This window comes from Oncorhynchus gorbuscha, linkage group LG03 (genome assembly GCF_021184085.1).
Source record: "Oncorhynchus gorbuscha isolate QuinsamMale2020 ecotype Even-year linkage group LG03, OgorEven_v1.0, whole genome shotgun sequence".
NCBI classification, from domain to species: domain Eukaryota; kingdom Metazoa; phylum Chordata; class Actinopteri; order Salmoniformes; family Salmonidae; genus Oncorhynchus; species Oncorhynchus gorbuscha.
The window spans coordinates 41,407,634-41,431,907 of NC_060175.1; the positions used below are offsets into that span (position 1 = coordinate 41,407,634).

At 43.1% G+C, this 24,274-nt stretch overlaps 1 protein-coding gene across 2 annotated transcripts in view; it reads left to right on the forward strand.

Moving 5' to 3' along the window:
• Positions 1-24,274, forward strand: part of LOC124031382 (immunoglobulin superfamily member 21-like) — a 283,359-nt gene that overhangs the window by 147,696 nt on the left and 111,389 nt on the right. For both annotated transcript variants that reach the window (XM_046342539.1, XM_046342541.1), the window contains exon 3: positions 2,858-2,979. In XM_046342539.1, coding sequence (XP_046198495.1) covers positions 2,858-2,979 — 122 coding nt within the window. The remainder of the gene's footprint in view (positions 1-2,857; positions 2,980-24,274) is intronic.

The window sequence follows — 24,274 nt, forward strand, 5'->3', positions numbered from 1 at the left end:
TCTACTGTGTGTGCCCAAACCTCAACCCCTGTCAGCTACCTTTTCCCCTCTCCCCTTTTGGTCCCTTGGTCATTCCTGGTCACAGAGGGAGGAAGAGAAGTGGTGTGCCCACCCATGCCTGTCTTTTATAAATCCAGATGGCAGAGGTGTTGGGATAGGCTTTGATGCCTTTGTTCGTGCCTCGGTAAATCATGGCCTGGAAACCGTGTTTTTCTACCATCAAAGAGTGCTCCTCTACCTCTCGCCTTCGCCCCTCACTCTTGTCTGTCTCCATATGTCTCTTTCTCTCACTCTCTCTCACTCACACCACAAAGCTGTCCCTTCTCTGGGAACAGGGTCTGTCCACTGATGAGTCCATTGTGAGACAGGTGTTGTTTTGTCTATTGGATTAGATGGACTGTGAAAAGAGAGAGGGGCTGAAAATGTCAATTTTACACACCTCTGTATAGTACTTCAGGGCCCAGAGAGCATTATCATTAGGCTTTTTGAAAGCCTCATGACTCAGCACCAGGGACAGTGTTACTGTAGTACTGGGAGTGCAGTGAGTCTGTTCCTATAGGGTAGTTGTAATGTTGCCATGATACTTTCATACTGGCCTTGTGCACTTGTTGTTAAAGCACATACTGTAGAATAAAGCTTATTTTGCACTTTCTGACTAAGCACGTTTATGCTAATTTTTCAGGTGTGTACAATACACCCTTCTATGTTATGAATGCTGTATTTGTCATTGACCTGAACTTGTCATTGAACTTGCTAAATAATTGTCATTAAACTATGCTAAATGTCATATTATTTTATGATAGCTAACTTTTATATCTCAAACTAACCACATTTCCCTGAGTTTAACTTACCATCGTCATGTTTCTGTCCACTCACTCAGAACGGATATATTTGTGTTCAGTTGCACAGAGCACTTATACTTTTTCCATGCTTTGTTGTACAGTGATGTCAGACAGAAATACCTCTTACAGTATTTCTACAATCGCTACAATCCAGGAACAGAGCAGGTTGGTGGGAAAGTACAATTTTCCAACATGGCTCTGCTTTTAACGGCAAACCTTTTGCTGTTGCCTCTCCCTGTAAACCTCAGAATGATGCCACTTTGCCGGTGTGCCTCTACATCACTGAATTGACATTTAAAAGAGGAACAGATGGCTATAATAATCGTGGGGCCTTGAATGTGGTGCCAAAGCATTCATTAGGAAAGGGAAGGAAATTCTGTTTGTGGCCAAGCCAAGTGAACACTTTTTACCTGTGGAGGGTCATGGTCCCTAGCCCCACCAGTGGGTCCTGGTGACCTTCACTGATTACACCTCCCTGCAATTCATCTTCCATACCAATGAACATGTGATGTCACCCACCCCACCGGTCACACACTGATCGAATAAACATTGTTTCCATGTCATTTCAATTATGTTGAACCAACGTGGCATAGATGTTGAATTATGGTTAGAGTTAGGGTTCTGAACAGGCTCCTGAAAAATTCTATCACCATGCCATAAGATTGCTAAATAGCTAACAGAATGGCTACATGGACTATCTGAGTTGCCTTTGTATTTTCTTATTGTTTTTGTCTCTATGCACACTCACAGGGCCCTACACACTACACACACTGATACTCCAACACACAAACACTTACACCATTGTTTGCCTACACACACACATAATGAGCACATACATTTATACTGAGTCTAAACACACCTACTCAGATACAATCATCATATATGCTGCTGCTAGCAAGACAGCCATTTCACTATGCTTGTACATGTGACATTAAAACTTGAACTGACGTCTGTGCCTAGTGGGACATTTGTTACAGGAGAGGAAAGTAAATGTAATCCACTAATGCCACCCACATGCGTGTAACTGCTCTGCATACTCTAAAACCCACCCACAGTATTTGTTGTTCCAGCACGTTTACCTCTCAGCTCTTCTACCTCTGTGTACCCCATCATTTAGCAACAGCCTGAGGTATTTAGCTCCCTTCCCCTAGAGGCAGAGAGGTGATGAGTTGTCCCACAGACATTTATGGGGCACCGGGAATTATTCACTCAAATAAAGTAATTACCCAGTACTGTCCCCTCGTGAGGTGTTGTGTACATTATGCAGGAACTAATCACATAGGCCTTATTTACCTCTGAGGGGATTGGATTAGGAAGCGGGCGATGGCATTTTGAGTGGCGAAGGGAAGAAAGATCCCTAGCCCCCCAACAATTTCCTCCTTCAAAGCGGCATTAGCGGTTCCATTAAAATCCTGTCACCCTTTTTCTTTACGTCTGTCTGTGGCGCTGAGGAGTAGAGAAATCACAGTCATTCAAATGCTAAGTGACTTCCTCTCCCCTGTGAATATTAGAGAGGAGAGTATTGCTCCATCATTTACCATGCAGCACAAAAAAAAGAGGAGTGGATGCAAAATGAGACTATGTTGTTTTGAATATATCCCCACCTTCGCAATATCTCGTCACAAGCCAATGACCTCTGACTCCTTGACACCTACAGAACGCTGCAGAGCATCACTCTTTATTAAGACTCGGCTGTATACATGGGCACATACCTAAAGCTATATAAGTGAGTGTCACACTGATTTCATATGTTGGCAGTTTTCAGAATTAGCTTGAAAGACTCTTCCTCACTCCCCCTTTAAGATAGAAAAAACACCTTAACGTGGCATTAAATTGATGAATTAGATAATTGATGGCCAGGGTACTAAGTTTGCCTCTGAGCAAAGTTTTATAATATATTTAATTGGAGCAGAACACAGGTTTATGCATAGGGTAGGTCCGTGGGTATAGAAATATCTGTTCCATGTATTATAGACCATATTATTTGATTAATTCTTTCTCTTTTCACTTGACAGGTCACAGACGGGGGCACCATTAAGCAGAAAATCTTCACCTACGATGCTATGTTTAATACCAATTACTCTCATATGGAGGACTACCGCAAACGGGAAGATCTTGTCTACCAATCTACAGTCCGGTAAGCATCACAACCAATTACTGTTAGTTTGGCCCTTACAGTTTATCATGAGGGTGCATGCTGAACTCGGAACAATTTGTTGTTTTTAATGTTTAAAAAAAAAGTTTTTCCTTGAAAACGTGCTTGTTTACTAGCCTACCCGTTTAATTTGCGACACGGTTAGCCTCAGTTGCTGGGACCACTTCTATCTGTCCCAGGATACTGCCAAACCCTAAAGTCTGAAGAGCTACTGCTAGGTGAAGCAGCTAGCCTAAGCTAGCCACGTTTCCTTGGCAGTTTGAACACAGCCCGCGACGCGGTTAGCCCTTTTGTGGCTGGGACCGCGGATAGTCCCGGGCTTGTGGCTGTTTAAATCCCTGCTGCTTGTTGCTGTTTCCATCGACCATTGCTACCATCATGCAACAGAAAGTTAAAGTAGGTTGGAGTAATGGAGAGGACAGTGTTTCGCTATCACAGGTGCATGATCTTTTAAATAAACAAAAAGATGTCTACAAGCAGTTGTTACAGAAACAGGAAAATAGCTTCAAGAGCTTTGTCCAAATACTGGTGGACTCAACTACCAAAATAATGGATGATCTGACCAGAAATGTCCAAGACCACAAGAACCGTTTGCAGGAGAGGTGGATGTCCTGAAAGAGACCTGCAGCAAGATGACAACAAACTGTAAGTCCACGCAAGATGACATCAGCACTGTCTGTTAATCATTATTACAGATGACTGGGAAAACACCAGTCTTGTAAGTAAAAGCGCCTTTAAAACACTACTTAAGTAGTTTTGGGGGGTATTTTTGACACATTTTATTTTTGCTTCACTACATTCCTGAAGAAGATAATGCACTTTTTACTTCATACATTTCCCCTGATACCCAAAAGTACTCGTTACATTAGCAGCATATTAAAATGGTCCGAATCATGCAATGGCTATCTGTAAATGTAAAACAAATTAAGATTGTGCCGTTTGGTTAATATAAGGATTTTGAAATGATTTATACTTTTGCTTTTGATAATGAAGTATATATTACCAAATACATTTACTTTTGATACTTAAGTATTTTAAATCCACATACCTTTACTCACGCTATTCCATAGACCTTTAAACCGAATATTGCAGCGATAATTAATGGCTGTAGTCATTTTTGTTTGTTTTTGCTGTTGTCCAAATAACATTTTATAGTTTATAAATTGTGTAGAAATGCAGTATGCCTTAGCCAATATTTAGCTATGGTACTACTGCGAAGCGTTGCTAGTTCCTTCCTACTGTACCATCTGCTGCGGGTGATACTGGGCCTGGATGTGATGACCCCGATGGAGGGTCAATACATCATCGTCTTGGCAGAAAGAGGGAGGGGAAAGGAAGTGGTGAGGCTCTACTCAGCCAATCTGCTGCTCAGGATGTACATTTCAGTGTTGAACTCTGACTGAACAGCTGGCCAGACCAATCGTCATTCCCACCACAGAGCTGCATATTTTCCAGTTAGTGTGGTTCAATTTTGGCACAGCTTGGGGCAGTACTACTGCATGGAGGCCTATGCTGCATGCATCACACCTCCTTACCCTCACACACATACTGTACATATACAGTCCTGCCGATGCCAGAATAAAGAGCCCTGCTCTTTATGCATGAGCAAGTTTTACGAGAGGGATGCGTTAGAAATCATCTGGATCTTGTTGGGTAGATTACACGTTTGAGTAGTCCTGGGGACTATCTTCCTATACCTTAGTTCTCAACAATATGGCTGGCATCTGCTCCCCTCCTTCTCCCTCTCCCTCTCTTCCCTGTCTTGCTTTCTCCCCACTTGCGTTCCTTCCCTCCATCCCTCTCTCATATTGGCACTCATTCTTTGTATAAAGGAGTAATAGAAGCCCACACACTGCATCGGTCTGTTACCATTTCTCTGTAATGTGTTTATGACCCATGCTGATTATAATGCATTTTTGTCTTTCCCTGTCATTATTCCAATAACTTTCTACCTCTCTCCTTCCCTGCCTTTTATTTGCTCCCCATATCATTCCTTTCCTCTTTCTTCCCACTCTTTCATCACTCCTTAGTTTCATGTTTTTTTCCTTCACTGTCTTTTAGGGCTACACGATACCACGTTAGCGATACGTACGTAGGTGCCAATACGATATGTTTTGCGATTTGATGCTGTGATTTTATTGCAATTCGATGTTCCAAACATATTGCTCAAAATGTGTCTTCTGGAGAGGGACAAGAGAGAGCCATGAGAAAACAAGTTTTTGTATTTACTTTTTACCCCCTTTTCTCCACAATTTCATAATAACCAATTGTTTTGATCAGTCATGGAAATAAAAGTGCTGAAACAAAATTGCCTCCATATTTAAAAAGAAGATGGAGAACAAGCTATGAAGAAAAATACTGGAGTTTCTGTGCAGGAACAGCTAACAAGTGCAAAAATAGTATCTCCCCCCTATCACTACTCTTTCCTCCACTCCTCCCCTCCCCACTTTTCCTGTCCTCTCTCAAATGTATCTTTTATTTCTGAGCTACTAAGCATTTCCCAACTGAGTACGATGTGCTCAGAAAATCCCACAGTACCTTCAGGGGAGTAGTCACCATCAGAATGGACTATTTTACACATGTGCTCACACAAGAATACAGACACAACTGTGCACACACACACACACACACACTGACGCACTCAGTAGGATTTGAATCGGCAGACCCAGCATGAGAAACAGTTCGACGGTACCTGCTCTGACCTGTCTGTTTGGCGGTGTGCTTAGCCAGTGTTCGTCAAGCAGAGAGGTAAAGAGGCTACTGCAACAGTCACACAAGACCAGTCAGGAGGAATCTGAACTCTCCCTTATGTATCCCATGCCTTCCTCTATGGCAGAACACGGAGCTCAACAGCAAAGAGGGATGTGGAACATAATCTCCCATTTCCACCTGAGAGGGGTAAGTCTTCTCTTCAAAGCCCTGGCATTCTGACAAATCCAACCGTATGACCACAAATGAAAGCTGTAACATTGTAAATTTAACAGAAAGCCCTAGATTCTCATAGAAGTCTGTCTTTTTCAGAATACAGTTAAATATCAGGAATATGCTGTGCTTGTTGTGTCTATATTACTGGTGTAGTTTCATAAACAGAAAGGGAGGTCCCAGCTAGAATATCATGTTCTGAAAACCATATTTGTTTTTAGAGCTGGGTGAGGGCGCGGTTAATTATTTTTTATTTTATTTAACCTTTATTCCTAAGGTGTTTTGTATACAACTTTCCCACAACTTTCTGGGAATAGTTCAGGATAGTTGCTTAGCTTTGAAACATTCTCAACACATTTAATGCAACCGCTGTGTCAGATTTAAAAAATAACAAGCAATAACAAGCAATGCAGATACCCGCCATGTTGTGGAGTCAGTAAAAGTCAGAAATAGCGTTATAAATATTCATTTACTTTGATGATCTTCATCAGAATGCACTCCCAGGATTCCCAGTTCCACAATAAATGTTTGTTTTGTTCGATAAAATCCATCATTTATGTCCAAATGCCTCCTTTTGTTAGCGTGTTTAGTAAACAAATCCAAACTCACGAGGTGCGGGAAAGTCATGGCGAAAGTTCAGAGGAAAAGTTCAAAAACGTATATTACAGTTCGTATAAACATGTCAAACGAGGTATAGAATCAATCTTTAGGATGTTTTTAACATAAATCTTCGATAATGTTCCAGCCGGATAATTCCTTTGTCTTTAGAAATGCAATAGAACGCAGGTGATCAGCTCATGCCACTCTGCCAGACCTCTGGTTGAATCAGCTCTCAATCGCCCCTACTTCACAGTAGAATCCTCAAACAATGTTCTAAAGACTGTTGACATCTAGTGGAAGCCTTAGTGAGTGCAATATGACCCCATAGACACTGTATATTTGATAGGCGATGAGTTGAAAAACTACAAACCTCAGATTTCCCACTTCCTGGTTGGATTTCTCTCAGGTTTTTGCATGCCATATGAGTTCTGTTATGCTCACAGACATCCTTCAAACAAAATCTTTATTTGCACCGCCCCTTCCGTAGTTTGACCACCCATGTCCTATGTGAATGTTATCATTAAAATTCAACTCTTTATGGCAATACATTACTTATATCATAAAGGCGTACTTTAAAGGAATAATTTTACCCTCATACAGTGGCCTGAAAATAATGGTTTAAAGGCCACATCAGGCCTGCAAGGCACATTATGCTGGCTTGCAAGTGATGTGTAATTCCTATTGGAATTCAGCCAGAGTTAGAATATCCAACAGTTGGAATGTTTTATTAACCCTCAAAAGGAGACTACCTAAACCATTTAAACTGGAACAACCATATCAGTAACAAATCTAACAAACTGAAAAATGTGTAAATTAACTTTAAGTAGAATACTGTAAGATTCATCAATCAATATACAGTACATGCAAAAACACATAATATATCTGCAGCAGAGTATGCTGGGAAATATGATAACTATGGGCATGGTAATGAGTAATTACCAGTTGTGAAGTCGTAAATATCAGTTTGATGCATTCACATGCTTTGAACTCGTTGAAAAAAAACTGATTGGCTAATGGCCAACAAGCTGTGTCAACCATACACTAAAAGTCCAGCTATCATTCTTGTAAACAAACTACAGTGTTAAAAAACATATTAATATATAGCTTTTTTAAAATAATGTTTAGTTTCGTTTAATTGCCGAAAATGCTTTTGTCTTACAAAGTTAATTTAATTCCTGTATCAACACTAGAAATGTTACACAGAAAATTTCTGATCACTGAAAATTGGAAAATATATCAATGCGCCACTTGCATGAATTGTCTATGGGAAAGCAAATTACCTGGAGCCGAGATTGCAATTCCTACAGCTTCCACACGATGTCAACAGTCTTGTCATTTGCCTAGGCTTTGTTTCTTGGTCAAACGAAGAAGAGACGAGCCATTTGTTCAGGTCTCCGACCGGATATTTTGGTTGAGATTTACCCGGACATTATTTCCAGTCGTACCCCATATAGAATATACATCGCCTCATGATCAATTTGATCGCTTATTAACGTGTACTAATACCTAAAGTTGCATTACAAAAGTATTTCGAAGTGTTTTGTGAAAGTTTATCGTCAACGTTTTTAATTTTAAAAATGACGTTACGTTATAAGACGCTATTTTTTTCGTTTATCGCACATTTTTCATAGATCGATATCTAGGCTATATATGGACCGATTTAATTTAAAAAAAGATCCAATAGTGATTATGGGACATCTAGGAGTGCCAACAAAAAGATGGTCAAAGGTAATGAATGTTTTATATTTTATTTGTGCGGTTTGTGTAGCGACGACTATGCTAATTATTTTGTTTACCTCCCCTGCGGGTCTTTTGGGGTGTTACATGCTATCAGATAATAGCTTCTCATGCTTTCGCCGAAAAGCATTTTAAAAATCTGACTTGTTGCCTCGATTCACAACGAGTGTAGCTTTAATTAAATACCCTGCATGTGTATTTTAATGAACGTTTTAGTTTTAACTAGTACTATTAGCATTTAGCGTAGCACATTTGCATTTCCACATATATGTTACACAGAAAAATGTAAACTAGGTTACACTGGCCAATTTGCTGTGTATCTGCTCGCTTGATAAAACATAATTGAGTTGTAGCAATTGACTGATGTTGGAAGAGAAAAGTTTGAAAAGAAAAGGTTTTATTTTAATTTATCATAGCATCATAAACAGGTATACATTGATCTAGGTTTGTTGTTAGAAATGTATATACCAAAGATAAGTTACCTCCATATTCTTCCATTTAAACCTGTAATTTGTAAAGTTTTGTATTTTTTATGTTAAAAAGCTCCAATAAATCACTAGTGGTCATCCAATGTAATGCAACAATAACAATAGTGTGCCCCTAGCCTGCTTGAGAACTGCTGTATTTGCTGGTATTCATTTTCCCAGTCGGGTCAAATTTTCCCGCCAGATTTTGTGGCGCGCAGAAAGAGTGAAGTGTTTTCTGTGAGTGAGGAGGCAGTGTGATAACTTGCTAGTTGAGCCCATAGCCAACACTTGGCTAATGGCTATCAAAGATAGCTAGCTTACAGACATGGCAGACATGAGGGGAAAAATACCCGACCCAACAGCAACTACTCCTCCATCTAAGCCAAAGATACAGATACATTTGGGGAGTGATAGAGCCTGGGCCAAGATGGAGTAAACCTCGGATTTGAGTTCACAAAGTGGAGAGGAGTAAGGAAGATGAATGGGTTAAATATCGACCCAGAATTTGCATTTTGTTCTGCTCAATACCTCTACTGACTCCCCATCCCACATGCGGGAGCGTAATCATCGCCTGACACTAATTAGCATAACGCAACGGGCATAAATATTCCGAGAAAAAATTCCTATTCATGAAAATCACAAATGAAATATATTGATACACAGCGTAGCCTTTTATTAATAACCCTGTCATCTCAGATTTTCAAAATATGCTAGCCAAAGCTAGACAAGCATTTGTGTAAGTTTATCGATAGCCTAGCATAGCATTATGCCTTGCTAGCAGCAGGCAACCTTGTCACAAATCAGAAAAGCAATCAAATTAAATAGTTTACCTTTGATAAACTTTGGATGTTTTCACTCACGAGACTCCCAGGTAGACAGCCAAAGTTCATTTTTTCCCAAAATATTATTTTTGTAGGCGAAATAGCTCCGTTTGATCTTCACGTTTGGCTGAGAAATTGCCCGGAAATTGCAGTCACGAAAACGGCGAAAAATATTCCAAATTACCTCCATAATATCGACAGAAACATGGGAAACGTTGTTTATAATCAATCCTCAAGGTGTTTTTCAAATATCTATTCGATAATATATCCATCGGGACAATTCGTTTTTCAGTAGGACCGATTGGAGTAATGGCTACCTCTGTATTTTATGCGAGAGTCACCCTGGGAACCATCAGGTGACCACTTACGCAATGTAGCCGCCTACGGCTATTCTTCAACATGAATGCGTAAATCTACGTCACAATGCTGTAGACACCTTGGGGAATAAGTAGAAAGCCTAAGCTGGTTGATAGCACATTCAAAGCTCAATAGGGACTCACTGGAACGCAGCACTTTCAAAATATGGGGCACTTCCGGATTGGATTTTTCTCAGGCTTTAGCCTGCAACATCAGTTCTGTTATACTCACAGGCAATATCTTTACAGTTTTGGAAACGATAGAGTATTTTCTATCCAAAGCTGTCAATTATATGCATATTCTAGCATCTTGTCCTGACAAAATATCCCATTTAAAACGGGAACGTTTTTTTCCCAAAAATGAAAATACTGCCCCTAGAGTCGCAACAGGTTTTAAGGAACTTGATAGAAAAATATTTCTATATATTTTTTTTTATATTTATATTTATATTTTCTTGATATTGAATTACTTTTCATTCATGATTATGTTTCATTTCAACTGGTAATGTTTCAGGAATGTTTCAGGAATGTTTCAGGAATGATTTGACATTGGAAATGTTTTCAAATAGTTCAGAGAACGTCAAGAAACACACATTTTCTGTGGGAATTTCAGTACTCCAGCCTAACGCTTCCCAAAGGTTTCCTCGTGATTCTACTCAAAATAACTTCCACAAACTGTTCCAAGAATGTTAAAAACAACATTCTATGGGAATTCCAGTACTTCAGCATAATGTTTCCTACAGGTTTCCTCTTGGTTCTATTTAACCTGTTACTCTGTTACCCTACTTTTTCGAACATTCTGTTAAAAATCGCGCAACATTTCAGCGCCCTGCTGCTCATGCCAGGAATATAGTATATGCATATTATTAGTATGTGTGGATAGAAAACACTCAGACGTTTATAAAACTGGTTAAATCACGGCTGTGACTATAACAGAACGTGCGTTTCATCGAAAAGTGCAGGAAAATCTGATCACTAAAAATTGGAAAATATATCAATGCGCCACTTGCATGAATTGTCTATGTGAAAGCAAATTACCTGGAGCCGAGATTGCAATTCCTACAGCTTCCACACGATGTCAACAGTCTTGTCATTTGCCTAGGCTTTGTTTCTTGGTCAAACAAAGAAGAGACAAGCCATTTGTTCAGGTCTCCGACCGGATATTTTGGTTGAGATTTACCCGGACATTATTTCCAGACGTACCCCATATAGAATATACATCGCCTCGTGATCAATTTGATCGCTTATTAACGTGTACTAACACCTAAAGTTGCATTACAAAAGTATTTTGAAGTGTTTTGTGAAAGTTTATCGTCAATGTTTTTAATTTAAAAAAATGACTTTACGTTATAAGACGCTATTTTCTTCGTTTATCGCACATTCTTCATAGATCGATATCTAGGCTATATATGGACCGATTTAATTAAAAAAAAGATCCAATAGTGATTATGGGACATCTAGGAGTGCCAACAAAGAAGATGGTCAAAGGTAATGAATGTTTTATATTTTATTTGTGCGGTTTGTGTAGCGACGACTATGCTAATTATTTTGTTTACGTCCCCTGCGGGTCTTTTGGGGTGTTACATGCTATCAGATAATAGCTTCTCATGCTTTCGCCGAAAGCATTTTAAAAATCTGACTTGTTGCCTGGATTCACAACGAGTGTAGCTTTAATTCAATACCCTGCATGTGTATTTTAATGAACGTTTGAGTTTTAACTAGTACTATTAGCATTTAGCGTAGCGCATTTGCATTTCCACATGTCTAGATGGGACACCCACGTGTCAGGTAGGAGCAAGAGGTTAAAGTCATGTTCTCCGAACATTATGAAAAATGTCAATAAAGACCACAAGAAAACATTAGTGACATTCAAAGAACGTAATAAGAATGTTATTTAAAAACATATGCATGCCATTCTCAGCGTTGACAAAACTCTCTCTGGTTAGCTGACAACATCACAAAAACAATGCACGCACTTCAATGGGGCAGAAGTTTGTGTGTTGTTGTGATTCTGGATGGCCAGATGGCCACCATGTGATTAACAGTGCCCACTTGGTCAAAGGCATGGTAGAGGAGCAAAATATTTTTCTTGTCCATTACTAGCGCCCCTCTCCAGGGTCCTGCTAGAGAGACGCATCGCTGCGGTGCTCCACCAACATTCCATCCCAAAAGGAATCTAACATAAATCATGTAGAAAATATAGGATATGGTAGAAAGTATGTGGCTTTTTGTGTAGCCTACAGGCTGGAGATAAAATGTATGATTTTGTAATAAGACAGACACTTTTTACATCATGCAGGTTTCTCCAGTCAAATAAAACATGTGCTGTCATGTTAACGAACAACATATCCTAAAAACAGGACAGGTCAGTGTAAAATGGACAATATGGAATGGACAATCACAACTGTTGTCCAGGAGTTTCACCTCATTGTCATAATCAGTGGTTTCAAGTTTGTATCAGTATATTTTTTGACAAGCTGATCATAGCGAAAAAGAAAATTCTTCTGCATTTCCCACTCTGTAAACACATTTCAAACAGGCTCAACTCATGATGAAGTTGGGTAGCTGATATTCAGAGCTTAATGAACAGCCAAATTGATTATTCACAGGAATAAGGACTAATAAAACCAATAAAATGGCCTGTTTTACAAATGGTGGACATACCATTTACGTATTCATAAAATTCCATTGTGGCCGCGATAGTAGGCTACACGCCAAGAAACACGAGCAGGCGTCTTTCGAATGTCTTTTTTTGGTGCAGTCCAGACCGGCCTTGGTTTCCACATACACAGACATTGGTTTTTGGTCCAGCCTGGACAAATTTTGAATCAATCATAGACGTCTATGTTTGGTTTAGATTTTGTCCGATCTGGATCAGCGTTGATTTGGCTCAAACATAGACATGTATAAAATACTTATTGTCTACTAATTCAGAACAAAAAAAAGAGCCTGATTTCAATACATTGGGATGTATTTATATTTTCAACATCTTGAAAAACATTGAAAAAACTATTTCAATATCTGGAAAATCAGTATTTTCAACTTTCATTCAGAACCGAAAATGAACCTGATTTCAACATCTGGAAAATAAGTATTTTTTTTTTTTTCCGGACTTTGAAAAGACGCCTTTTCAAAGTCCGGAAAAATATTTTAAACCAATGGAAAATACATCTTTTCATCTTTCATTCAGAAATGTAACCTAACTTCAATGTCTGGAAAATATATATTTTACATGTCTTTTCAATGTAATTTTGCTTACTGTGACAATTCTAGTTTTGCGGGGGAGACCTTTTCTGGTCTCTCCTAGGGTGGCAGAACAGCAAGGTCTGGCCACGGTCATTGTGCAAATGTTTTTGCGTTCTCAATAAACATTGGAGCCTGAATATAGTTTACATGTAGTCAACAATCTAGGCCAACTCCATCTGTTTTGCCCCATAGTTCCATGCATCGATTTTGTTGCTAAACAACCAACCCATCTATCCTTTATCTTGTTATTAAGCGTGTTCAAGTGTGTTGGCCGTGCTCACTAATTGGCCAAAACTGATCTTTATCTTAATTTCCTTTGAAATGGGGTCTGTTTGAATAGACTAGATTTCACAGCTTTGTATAGGTAAAACAACACGCTATGCTGTGTTCATTCTGGTGGCGCAGTAGACTAAACCATGAATAGAGAACAGAAGATCATATGACGCCTTGCCAGAATAAAAAATACATGTCAGAGCTAATTCATTCCTAAGCAAATTCATATCCATGTGTCCTATCTGTGCTTGGAGTTGAAAACAGTTAACACTGCTTTCTTAGTTTGGGTTATTAAAAGTCTTAGCAACCTTAATAACCCTGTTACATTCTGAACCTTGTTCATTTATTTTGTCTTTGTGTGAGTATGGCCAGGGCCTGAGTTGGGGTGGGCAGTCTATGTTTGTTTTTCTAGGTTGTGTTTATGTGTTTGGCCTGGTATGGTTCTCAATCAGAGGCAGGTGTCGTTTGTTGTCTCTGATTGAGAATCATATTTAGGTAGCCTTTTCCCACCTGTGTTTTGTGGGTGAATGTTTTCTGTTTAGTGTACGTCACCTTTCAGAACTGTTTAGTTTCATTCTCCGTTGTTATGTTGTTTAGTGTTCTGTTGAATAAATTAACATGGACACGTACCACACTGCATATTGGTCCGATCTCTCCTACTCCTCCTCAGACGAGGACGACGAACGTTACAAACCCTTTCATTTCTGTTCTCAGAACACTTATAAAACCACTAGGAAAACATTTTTGGAACCATAGTAAAACGTTTTCAGAACCTCCCTGCAACCTAAAAATGTACATGTTCACTTCCATTCTCAAAACGTTTAAACAACTTCAGTTTTATCGGTCAGGAAACGTATGGCTTCATTCCCAGAACTAATGGGAAACCAAAAATGTACATTCTCACAACGTTCAGGGAACCAAATGTACTAGCTGGAGGGATTTTTTAAATGTTTTTTTCTATTGTCATCAACTGCCACTGGGCTTCGAATTAGACTGCTACTGTAGCTGCTTAACAAAATGGCAGTGATAATGACCATAAGGTAAGGATGAGTTGATTGCTTTTGATAAAAATCAAAACCTTGTGGGAAAAGATGAATGACAATTAATATGTAAAACAAATTTAAAAAATAAAACTACATTCAAAATGCCAATTTAAAGATTGTTTCTTCGTGTGCACAGCCTTTGACTGTTTATGTAACACTGTCATGGAAAAATAAGTTGAAGATGTTTGAAATGTAAATCCATCAGTCTGAATATTTAATAGGAATTACAATATTATGCATCATACTCATTTTGTACATCCTTTTCCCTTTTTCCCCATTCCTAAATCTGAAGAGCAAGACCCGCTGTTATTCTTCAAGAGGCTTCACAGACAGGCTCTTACTTAGGAAAATAACTTTGTGTTGTGAGGGTTCTCTGTGACCCTTCGCCACTGTTTCACCTATCTCTCCATGCCTTGCACCACCTTGTTTAAGAGCAGTCTTTTCAGAATATTCCTCTGTTCTTGTGTGAGTTAGGCTCCATTTAGCACCCAGGCTTGTGGACAGCAACAATATACAGCTTTGAGTATAAACACAGACATGGGCCAGATCTGCATATATGTTACACATAGTAGCCTGCAAAGCCATCTCCCTCTCCCAGCACAAAGACTCAGTGTTCACATCAATGGAATTGTGTTTATAATAGGACTTTCCCTTTCATGATTATCTCCAGAGGAAACAATGTCAGAGACACAGTGTGCCTCTGCCTTACTACCTTACACACCTCTCTATTCTCTTCATATCGCTGTCCTCTAGGCTAACAGTCTGTGTTTCTCATATACTTAAATCAGCCAATCCTCCCACTAGTCAGCCTTAATGCAGGGATACAGGGTGCCTGAACTTAAGGCTAAGAAGAGCACAGTGAAGCAGTAGCCCAGTTCCTGACACCACGATAGGTGATTTGCTGAAGAGATTGTCTGGCTGAGCTAACAGGGCCTGCTCTGTGCAGTGTTCTGTCAGGATGACTCTCTCTCTCCCTCCCTGTCCCTGTAACACGGCACAGCTGGCAGGCATGGACAGCACAGAGAGGGCCACAAGAAGAAAACACAGAGTTAAAGTAAGAGGCTACTCCCCAGGGAGGATTGATCTCTCCCTCTCTTTCCCACTCCCTCTCTTTTGCTTTTGCTGCTCTTCTGAGAGGCCATCGACCCTATCATTGTGTGTGTGTGTGTGTGTGTGTGTGTGTGTGTGTGTGTGTGTGTGTGTGTGTGTGTGTGTGTGTGTGTGTGTGTGGGGGGGGTGTGTTTGTGTCTCTAAAGTGTGAATAAAACAGTACATAGTATGTTTTTTCGCCTGTACTGTGCTCAATCAATTAATTATACACATTTTAAGTACACCAATGATAATTTTGATGCCAAGATTGTATCAGTTGCTGATTAATGAGCCATGGGTTTTAAGGCAGTATAGAGAACTTCTGGAAATGCTAAATGCTCTAAAAATACACTGTACTCACAATGCATCATCGGGGGGTCATGAGCAGATGAGCACCTGCATTGTTCTGAATGTTTTTAAATAACATTCTTATTTGCGAGACCCAAATGCAGACACAGGACGCAGAGGGTTGGAGTCTTACAATGTTTATTAATTAAAGGGGTAGGCAAAAGAATGGTACTGGACAGGCAAAAAGATCAAAACCAGATCAGAGTCCAGGAAGTACAGAGTGGCAGACAGGCTTGTGGCCAAGGCAGGCAGAATGGTCAGGTAGGCAGGTACAAAGTCCAGAAACAGGCAAAACCAGGAGGACTAGAAGAAGGAGAATGCAAAAAGCAGGAGAACGAGAAAAATGCTGGGTGACTTGAAAACATACAAGACCAACTGGCACAGAGAGACAGGAAACGAAGGAATAAATACACTGGAGAAAACAAGCGACACCTGGAGGGGGTGCAGACAATCACAAGGACATGTGAAACAGATCAGGGCGTGACTGTCATGTTTGTCATTTATTGTCATGTCTTGTCCCTGTGCTCCCCATGCTATTCGTTTCCCTCTGCTGGTCTTGTTTGGTTCTATCCCTCTCTCTCCCCCTCCCTCTCTCACTCTCTCGCTCTCTCTTCTCTCTGTCGTTCCGTTCCTGCTCCCAGCTGTTCCTATTCCCCTAATCATCATTTAGTCTTCCCACACCTGTTCCCGATCCTTTCCCCTGATTAGATTCCCTATTTATTCCTTTGTAATCCGTTCCTGTTCCGTCGGTTCCTTATATTGTATATTCCATGCTGTGATTGCGTTTCGCCCTGTCCTGTCGTGTTTTTTGCCGTGATTGTGTATCACCCTGTTCTGTCGTGTTTTGTGCCTTCATCAGACGCTGCGTGTGAGCAGGTGTCTCAGTCGACTACGGCCTGCGCCTACCCGAAGCGACCTGCAGTCTGTGGCCGCTTCTCCAGTTGTTTTCCCTCTACAAATCTAGAGGATGTCAGTTATTCCGTTTTGAACATTATTAAACTCTGCTTCTGTTAAGTCGCTTTTGGGTCCTCTTTTACCAGCATGACAGAAGGAACCGACCAAGGAATGGACCCAGCGACTTCAGACGATCGTTACACTGCCGTCGAGTTCCAAGGAGCCATGCTCGGCAGACACGAGCAGGAATTGTCTGCTGCTCGCCATGCCGTGGAGAACCTGGCCGCTCAGGTTTCCGACCTCTCTGGACAGTTCCAGAGTCTACGTCTCGTGCCACCTGTTACTCCCTGGCCTGCCGAGCCTCCAGAACCCAGGGTTAATAACCCACCTTGCTACTCCGGGCAGCCCACTGAATGCCGCTCCTTTCTCACGCAGTGTGAGATTGTGTTCTCTCTCCAACCCCACACATACTCTAGAGAGAGAGCTCGGGTTGCTTACGTCATTTCACTCCTTACTGGCCGGGCTCGAGAATGGGGCACAGCTATCTGGGAGGCAAGGGCTGATTGCTCTAACAGATTCCAGAACTTTAAAGAGGAGATGATTCGGGTTTTTGACCGTTCAGTTTTTGGTGAGGAGGCTTCTAGGGCCCTGGCTTCCTTATGCCAAGGTGAACGGTCCATAACGGATTATTCCATTGAGTTTCGCACTCTTGCTGCCTCTAGTGAGTGGAACGAGCCGGCGCTGCTCGCTCGTTTTCTGGAGGGACTCCACGCAGCGGTTAAGGATGAGATTCTTTCCCGGGAGGTTCCTTCAGATGTGGACTCTTTGATTGCTCTCGCCATCCGCATAGAACGACGGGTAGATCTTCGTCACCGGGCTCGTGGAAGAGAGCTCGCATCAACGGTGTTTCCCTGCTCCGCATCGCAACCATCTCCCTCCTCTGGCTTTGAGACTGAGCCCATGCAGCTGGGAGGGATTCGCATCTCGAATAAGGAGAGGGAACAGAGGATCACCAACCGCCTGTGCCTCTATTGCGGAGTTGCTGGACATTTTGTTATTTCATGTCCAGTAAGAGGCCAGAGCCCATCAGTAAGCGGAGGGCTACTGGTGAGCGCTACTACTCAGGTCCCTTCATCTAGATCTTGTACTACTATGTCGGTCCATCTACGCTGACCGGTTCGGGTGCTACATGCAGTGCTTTGATTGACTCTGGGGCTGAGGGTTGTTTCATGGACGAAGCATGGGCTCGGAAACATAACATTCCTTTCAGACCGTTAGACAGGCCTACGCCCATGTTTGCCTTAGATGGTAGTCATCTTCCCAGTATCAAGTTTGAGACACTACCTTTAACTCTCACAGTATCTGGTAACCACAGTGAGACTATGTCTTTTTGATTTTCCGTTCACCGTTTACACCTGTTGTTTTGGGTCACCCCTGGCTTGTATGTCATAATCCTTCTATTAATTGGTCTAGTAATTCTATCCTATCCTGGAACGTTTCTTGTCATGTGAAGTGTTTAATGTCTGCCATCCCTCCCATTTCTTCTGTCCCTACTTCTCAGGAGGAACCTGGCGATTTGACAGGAGTGCCGGAGGAATATCATGATCTGCGCACGGTCTTCAGTCGGTCCCGAGCCAACTCCCTTCCTCCTCACCGGTCGTATGATTGTAGTATTGATCTCCTTCCGGGGACCACTCCTCCTCGAGGTAGACTATACTCTCTGTCGGCTCCCGAACGTAAGGCTCTCGAGGATTATTTGTCTGTGTCTCTTGACGCCGGCACCATAGTGCCTTCTTCCTCTCCGGCCGGGGCGGGGTTCTTTTTTGTTAAGAAGAAGGACGGTACTCTGCGCCCCTGCGTGGATTATCGAGGGCTGAATGACATAACGGTTAAGAATCGTTATCCGCTTCCCCTTATGTCATCAGCCTTCGAGATTCTGCAGGGAGCCAGGTGCTTTACTAAGTTGGACCTTCGTAACGCTTACCATCTCGTGCGCATCAGAGAGGGGGACGAGTGGAAAACGGCGTTTAATACTCCGTTAGGGCATTTTGAGTACCGGGTTCTGCCGTTCGGTCTCGCCAATGCGCCAGCTGTTTTTCAGGCATTAGTTAATGATGTTCTGAGAGACATGCTGAACATTTTTGTTTTTGTCTATCTTGACGATATCCTGATTTTTTCTCCGTCACTCGAGATTCATGTTCAGCACGTTCGACGTGTTCTACAGCGCCTTTTAGAGAATTGTCTCTACGTAAAGGCTGAGAAGTGCTCTTTTCATGTCTCCTCCGTTACTTTTCTCGGTTCTGTTATTTCCGCTGAAGGCATTCAGATGGATTCCGCTAAGGTCCAAGCTGTCAGTGATTGGCCCGTTCCAAGGTCACGTGTCGAGTTGCAGCGCTTTTTAGGTTTCGCTAATTTCTATCGGCGTTTCATTCGTAATTTCGGTCAAGTTGCTGCCCCTCTCACAGCTCTTACTTCTGTCAAGACGTGTTTTAAGTGGTCCGGTTCCGCCCAGGGAGCTTTTGATCTTCTAAAAGAACGTTTTACGTCCGCTCCTATCCTCGTTACTCCTGACGTCACTAGACAATTCATTGTCGAGGTTGACGCTTCAGAGGTAGGCGTGGGAGCCATTCTATCCCAGCGCTTCCAGTCTGACGATAAGGTTCATCCTTGCGCTTATTTTTCTCATCGCCTGTCGCCATCTGAGCGCAACTATGATGTGGGTAACCGTGAACTGCTCGCCATCCGCTTAGCCCTAGGCGAATGGCGACAGTGGTTGGAGGGGGCGACCGTTCCTTTTGTCGTTTGGACAGACCATAAGAACCTTGAGTACATCCGTTCTGCCAAACGACTTAATGCCCGTCAAGCTCGTTGGGCGTTGTTTTTCGCTCGTTTCGAGTTTGTGATTTCTTACCGTCCGGGTAGCAAGAACACCAAGCCTGATGCCTTATCCCGTCTGTTTAGTTCTTCTGTGGCTTCTACTGATCCCGAGGGGATTCTTCCTTATGGGCGTGTTGTCGGGTTAACAGTCTGGGGAATTGAAAGACAGGTTAAGCAAGCACTCACGCACACTGCGTCGCCGCGCGCTTGTCCTAGTAACCTCCTTTTCGTTCCTGTTTCCACTCGTCTGGCTGTTCTTCAGTGGGCTCACTCTGCCAAGTTAGCGGGTCATCCCGGTGTTCGAGGCACTCTTGCGTCTATTCGCCAGCGCTTTTGGTGGCCGACTCAGGAGCGTGACACGCGCCGTTTCGTGGCTGCCTGTTCGGACTGCGCGCAGACTAAGTCGGGTAACTCTCCTCCTGCCGGTCGTCTCAGACCGCTCCCCATTCCTTCTCGACCATGGTCTCACATTGCCTTAGACTTCATTACCGGTCTGCCTTTGTCTGCGGGGAAGACTGTGATTCTGACGGTTGTCGATAGGTTCTCTAAGGCGGCACATTTCATTCCCCTCGCTAAACTTCCTTCCGCTAAGGAGACGGCACAAATCATTATTGAGAATGTATTCAGAATTCATGGCCTCCCGTTAGACGCCGTTTCAGACAGAGGTCCGCAATTCACGTCACAGTTTTGGAGGGAGTTCTGTCGTTTGATTGGTGCGTCCGTCAGTCTCTCTTCCGGGTTTCATCCCCAGTCTAACGGTCAAGCAGAGAGGGCCAATCAGACGATTGGTCGCATACTACGCAGCCTTTCTTTCAGAAACCCTGCGTCTTGGGCAGAACAGCTCCCCTGGGCAGAATACGCTCACAATTCGCTTCCTTCGTCTGCTACCGGGTTATCTCCGTTTCAGAGTAGTCTGGGTTACCAGCCTCCTCTGTTCTCATCCCAGCTTGCCGAGTCCAGCGTTCCCTCCGCTCAAGCGTTTGTCCAACGTTGTGAGCGCACCTGGAGGAGGGTGAGGTCTGCACTTTGCCGTTACAGGGCACAGACGGTGAGAGCCGCCAATAAACGCAGGATTAAGAGTCCAAGGTATTGTTGCGGCCAGAGAGTGTGGCTTTCCACTCGCAACCTTCCTCTTACGACAGCTTCTCGTAAGTTGACTCCGCGGTTCATTGGTCCGTTCCGTGTCTCCCAGGTCGTCAATCCTGTCGCTGTGCGACTGCTTCTTCCGCGACATCTTCGTCGCGTCCATCCTGTCTTCCATGTCTCCTGTGTTAAGCCCTTTCTTCGCACCCCCGTTCGTCTTCCCTCCCCCCTCCCGTCCTTGTCGAGAGCGCACCTATTTACAAGGTACATAAAATTATGGACATGCGTTCTCGGGGACGGGGTCACCAATACCTAGTGGATTGGGAGGGTTACGGTCCTGAGGAGAGGAGTTGGGTTCCGTCTCGGGACGTGCTGGACCGTTCGCTCATCGATGATTTCCTCCGTTGCCGCCAGGATTCCTCCTCGAGTGCGCCAGGAGGCGCTCGGTGAGTGGGGGGGTACTGTCATGTTTGTCATTTATTGTCATGTCTTGTCCCTGTGCTCCCCATGCTATTCGTTTCCCTCTGCTGGTCTTGTTTGGTTCTATCCCTCTCTCTCCCCCTCCCTCTCTCACTCTCTCGCTCTCTCTTCTCTCTGTCGTTCCGTTCCTGCTCCCAGCTGTTCCTATTCCCCTAATCATCATTTAGTCTTCCCACACCTGTTCCCGATCCTTTCCCCTGATTAGATTCCCTATTTATTCCTTTGTAATCCGTTCCTGTTCCGTCGGTTCCTTATATTGTATATTCCATGCTGTGATTGCGTTTCGCCCTGTCCTGTCGTGTTTTTTGCCGTGATTGTGTATCACCCTGTTCTGTCGTGTTTTGTGCCTTCATCAGACGCTGCGTGTGAGCAGGTGTCTCAGTCGACTACGGCCTGCGCCTACCCGAAGCGACCTGCAGTCTGTGGCCGCTTCTCCAGTTGTTTTCCCCTCTACAAATCTAGAGGATGTCAGTTATTCCGTTTTGAACATTATTAAACTCTGCTTCTGTTAAGTCGCTTTTGGGTCCTCTTTTACCAGCATGACAGTGACAGATAAACTTGGAAATCAAAACTCCAAACCTACAACCTGATTTTGAACAAAATCACCTGGAAGTATTCCTAATACCAAAAAATTATTATTTCCAAGCTTCACAGCAAATGCTCTGGAAAACAAACAACAGAAACCTGAAAACACCATCCAACCTGTAACTGAGTGAGTGACGTTCAGTCTGAAACTATTTTAAAGCCAAGAAGAAAAATATATTACAGTTATATGTTTTACTTTATAAGGACTGAATGCTAAGTTAAGGCTACCAAGCTTGCAAGACAGAACAGATATAACTTCAATTAGCACTGACGTTTGAAGTGAGAGGTGTCAAAGCCCTTGAGCCCAACAATGGCAGGAGAGTCTTAAAGCCTAACCCACCCAAATGCAGAGGCCTTTGAAGCCCCCCTCCTGCTGTTCAGAGGTAATTACAATACAGTACCCGCTGGATGTAAAAAATGATAAGGTACGAAAAGAGTACAAAAATAAGGTCTTTATGGAAAGTCCAGAGATACTTTTTGCTGGCTATTATAAAAATGGGAACATAAGCAACTGTTACCGATGGTTGCAAACTCAAGATACTAGACAACCAGGACTCTGAGTCAGCCAATGTGAACGTGTACAAATCTGGAACAGTAATTGTATTGGGCAATCCCATACAGTTTCAGCTAGACTTTCACATTATCAAAGAGATAGCTGGATAAGCTCTCTCTTGAGAAAGATACCCCCACCCCGAGCGTGTCAGACTAGACCTCTTCATTACACAAACCCACAAATGAGCAACCCCAAGCAGAAAGTCAACCTTTCAGCACAGAGTAATACTCACCCAGCTGGTAAGACCGGTGGAGCTGGAATAGCAGGTGAATACACTCCAGTCAGCACAAAAAATAGTCCAGCTCAACAACACCCTTTCAACCAGACCTGGTGAGCTGGAAGTGGATAGAGACATACCTGCACTCTGGACCGTGGTGAGACAACATCAACTGGAGAAGGAGCAGGAGAAGGAGAAGAACAGAGCGCTAGAGGAGAGGATCAGAGTGCTGGAGAAGAGGGTGAGGGGGCTGGCGTGTGACAGAGAACAACACAGAGAGCTGGCCACGCCCGCATAGAAGCCAGCAGAACAGTCCAACTCAGCCCCGTACCAAAGTCTTGACACCACAGCAGAACAGTCCAAACAGACACTGATCATATCCTCAACATTACAGCAGGTCAGACAAATGAAGAACTCCAAGCCCAGGCGATACCACCCCTCTGAGCACCCCCTGTCAGCCACACTGATAGCCCTCCTGACAACCCCCCCCACACCCACTGAGGACATACACAAGCCGCAGATTGTACTCCTTATGGACTCAAATGGAAATATATACAAGAAAATAAACTTCTTCCCAAACACAGTGTCTAAACTCTGGTGTCCAAACACTCAGCGCACCCTTGACCTTCTGTCTGTGGACCAACTAGGGTCAGCCAGCCACATATTAATACACAAAGGCACGAACAACCTGAGAGCACAGTAAGAAAGGGTGGCCTCAACGGAGTGATTGAATAAGTGTATTATACTTTCCCCAATGCACAAGTGGTTATCTCCACCATACTACCACAAAAATATTTCCACCCTGCTACCATACAGCAGGTAAACGCAAGTATTTCCCGTGACTGTGCCTCAAAACCAAAGGTTTACCTGGCCCTCCACTCTCAGACTTGAACAGCCTTTACAACCAGGTCCATCTATAAAATGTATCAATCAAATGTATTTATTAAGCCCTTCTTACATTAGCTGATGTCACAAAGTGCTATACAGTAACCCAGCCTAAAACCCCAAACAGCAAGCAATGCAGGTGTAGAAGCACAGACAGCCGTGCCCACCTTCGCCCGGACCCTAAAGGACATCGCCCTCAACCGCAACCACAACACCTCACACAGGAGCAACAGATCAATAAACACCCCGTTCAGACCAGCGAGACACACTCCCAGACCTGCGGGACCCCCCCTCCTCGGACCTACACATAGAGGACACACGCTGAGAAGACCGTACATCCAGACCACAACACCCCCAGCCACATCCACACCCCCACCCCAACCAATCAACACCCCCTTCATGTCAACCATGCCCACACCCCATTTAGGCCTCCTCAGGTCAGACATTTGCTGCACCTGCCCATTCCATGCCCCCAACTCCTGCAAAGAGGGCCTCAAAATGAAAGTTACAAATATGCCAAAGCCGTGAGCAGGCAACCAGGCCCAACCCCCACTCTTACATTAGGCCAAGCCAGTGGCATGTACCAGATGCTCAGCAGGCTCTGCTTACACTTACTGGTCTGAGGCCAGACCACACAACTAACAGCATTGGACACATTGGAACACAAAGCCTTCACTTTCTCATCCTGGAATATCCCAGGCCTGAGGTCATCTTGGCCTAAAGAGCAGGAACCTGGATTTCATCAAAGAAATCTGAAATACAGACATTGTCATCCTACAAGAAACATTGTATAGAGGAGAT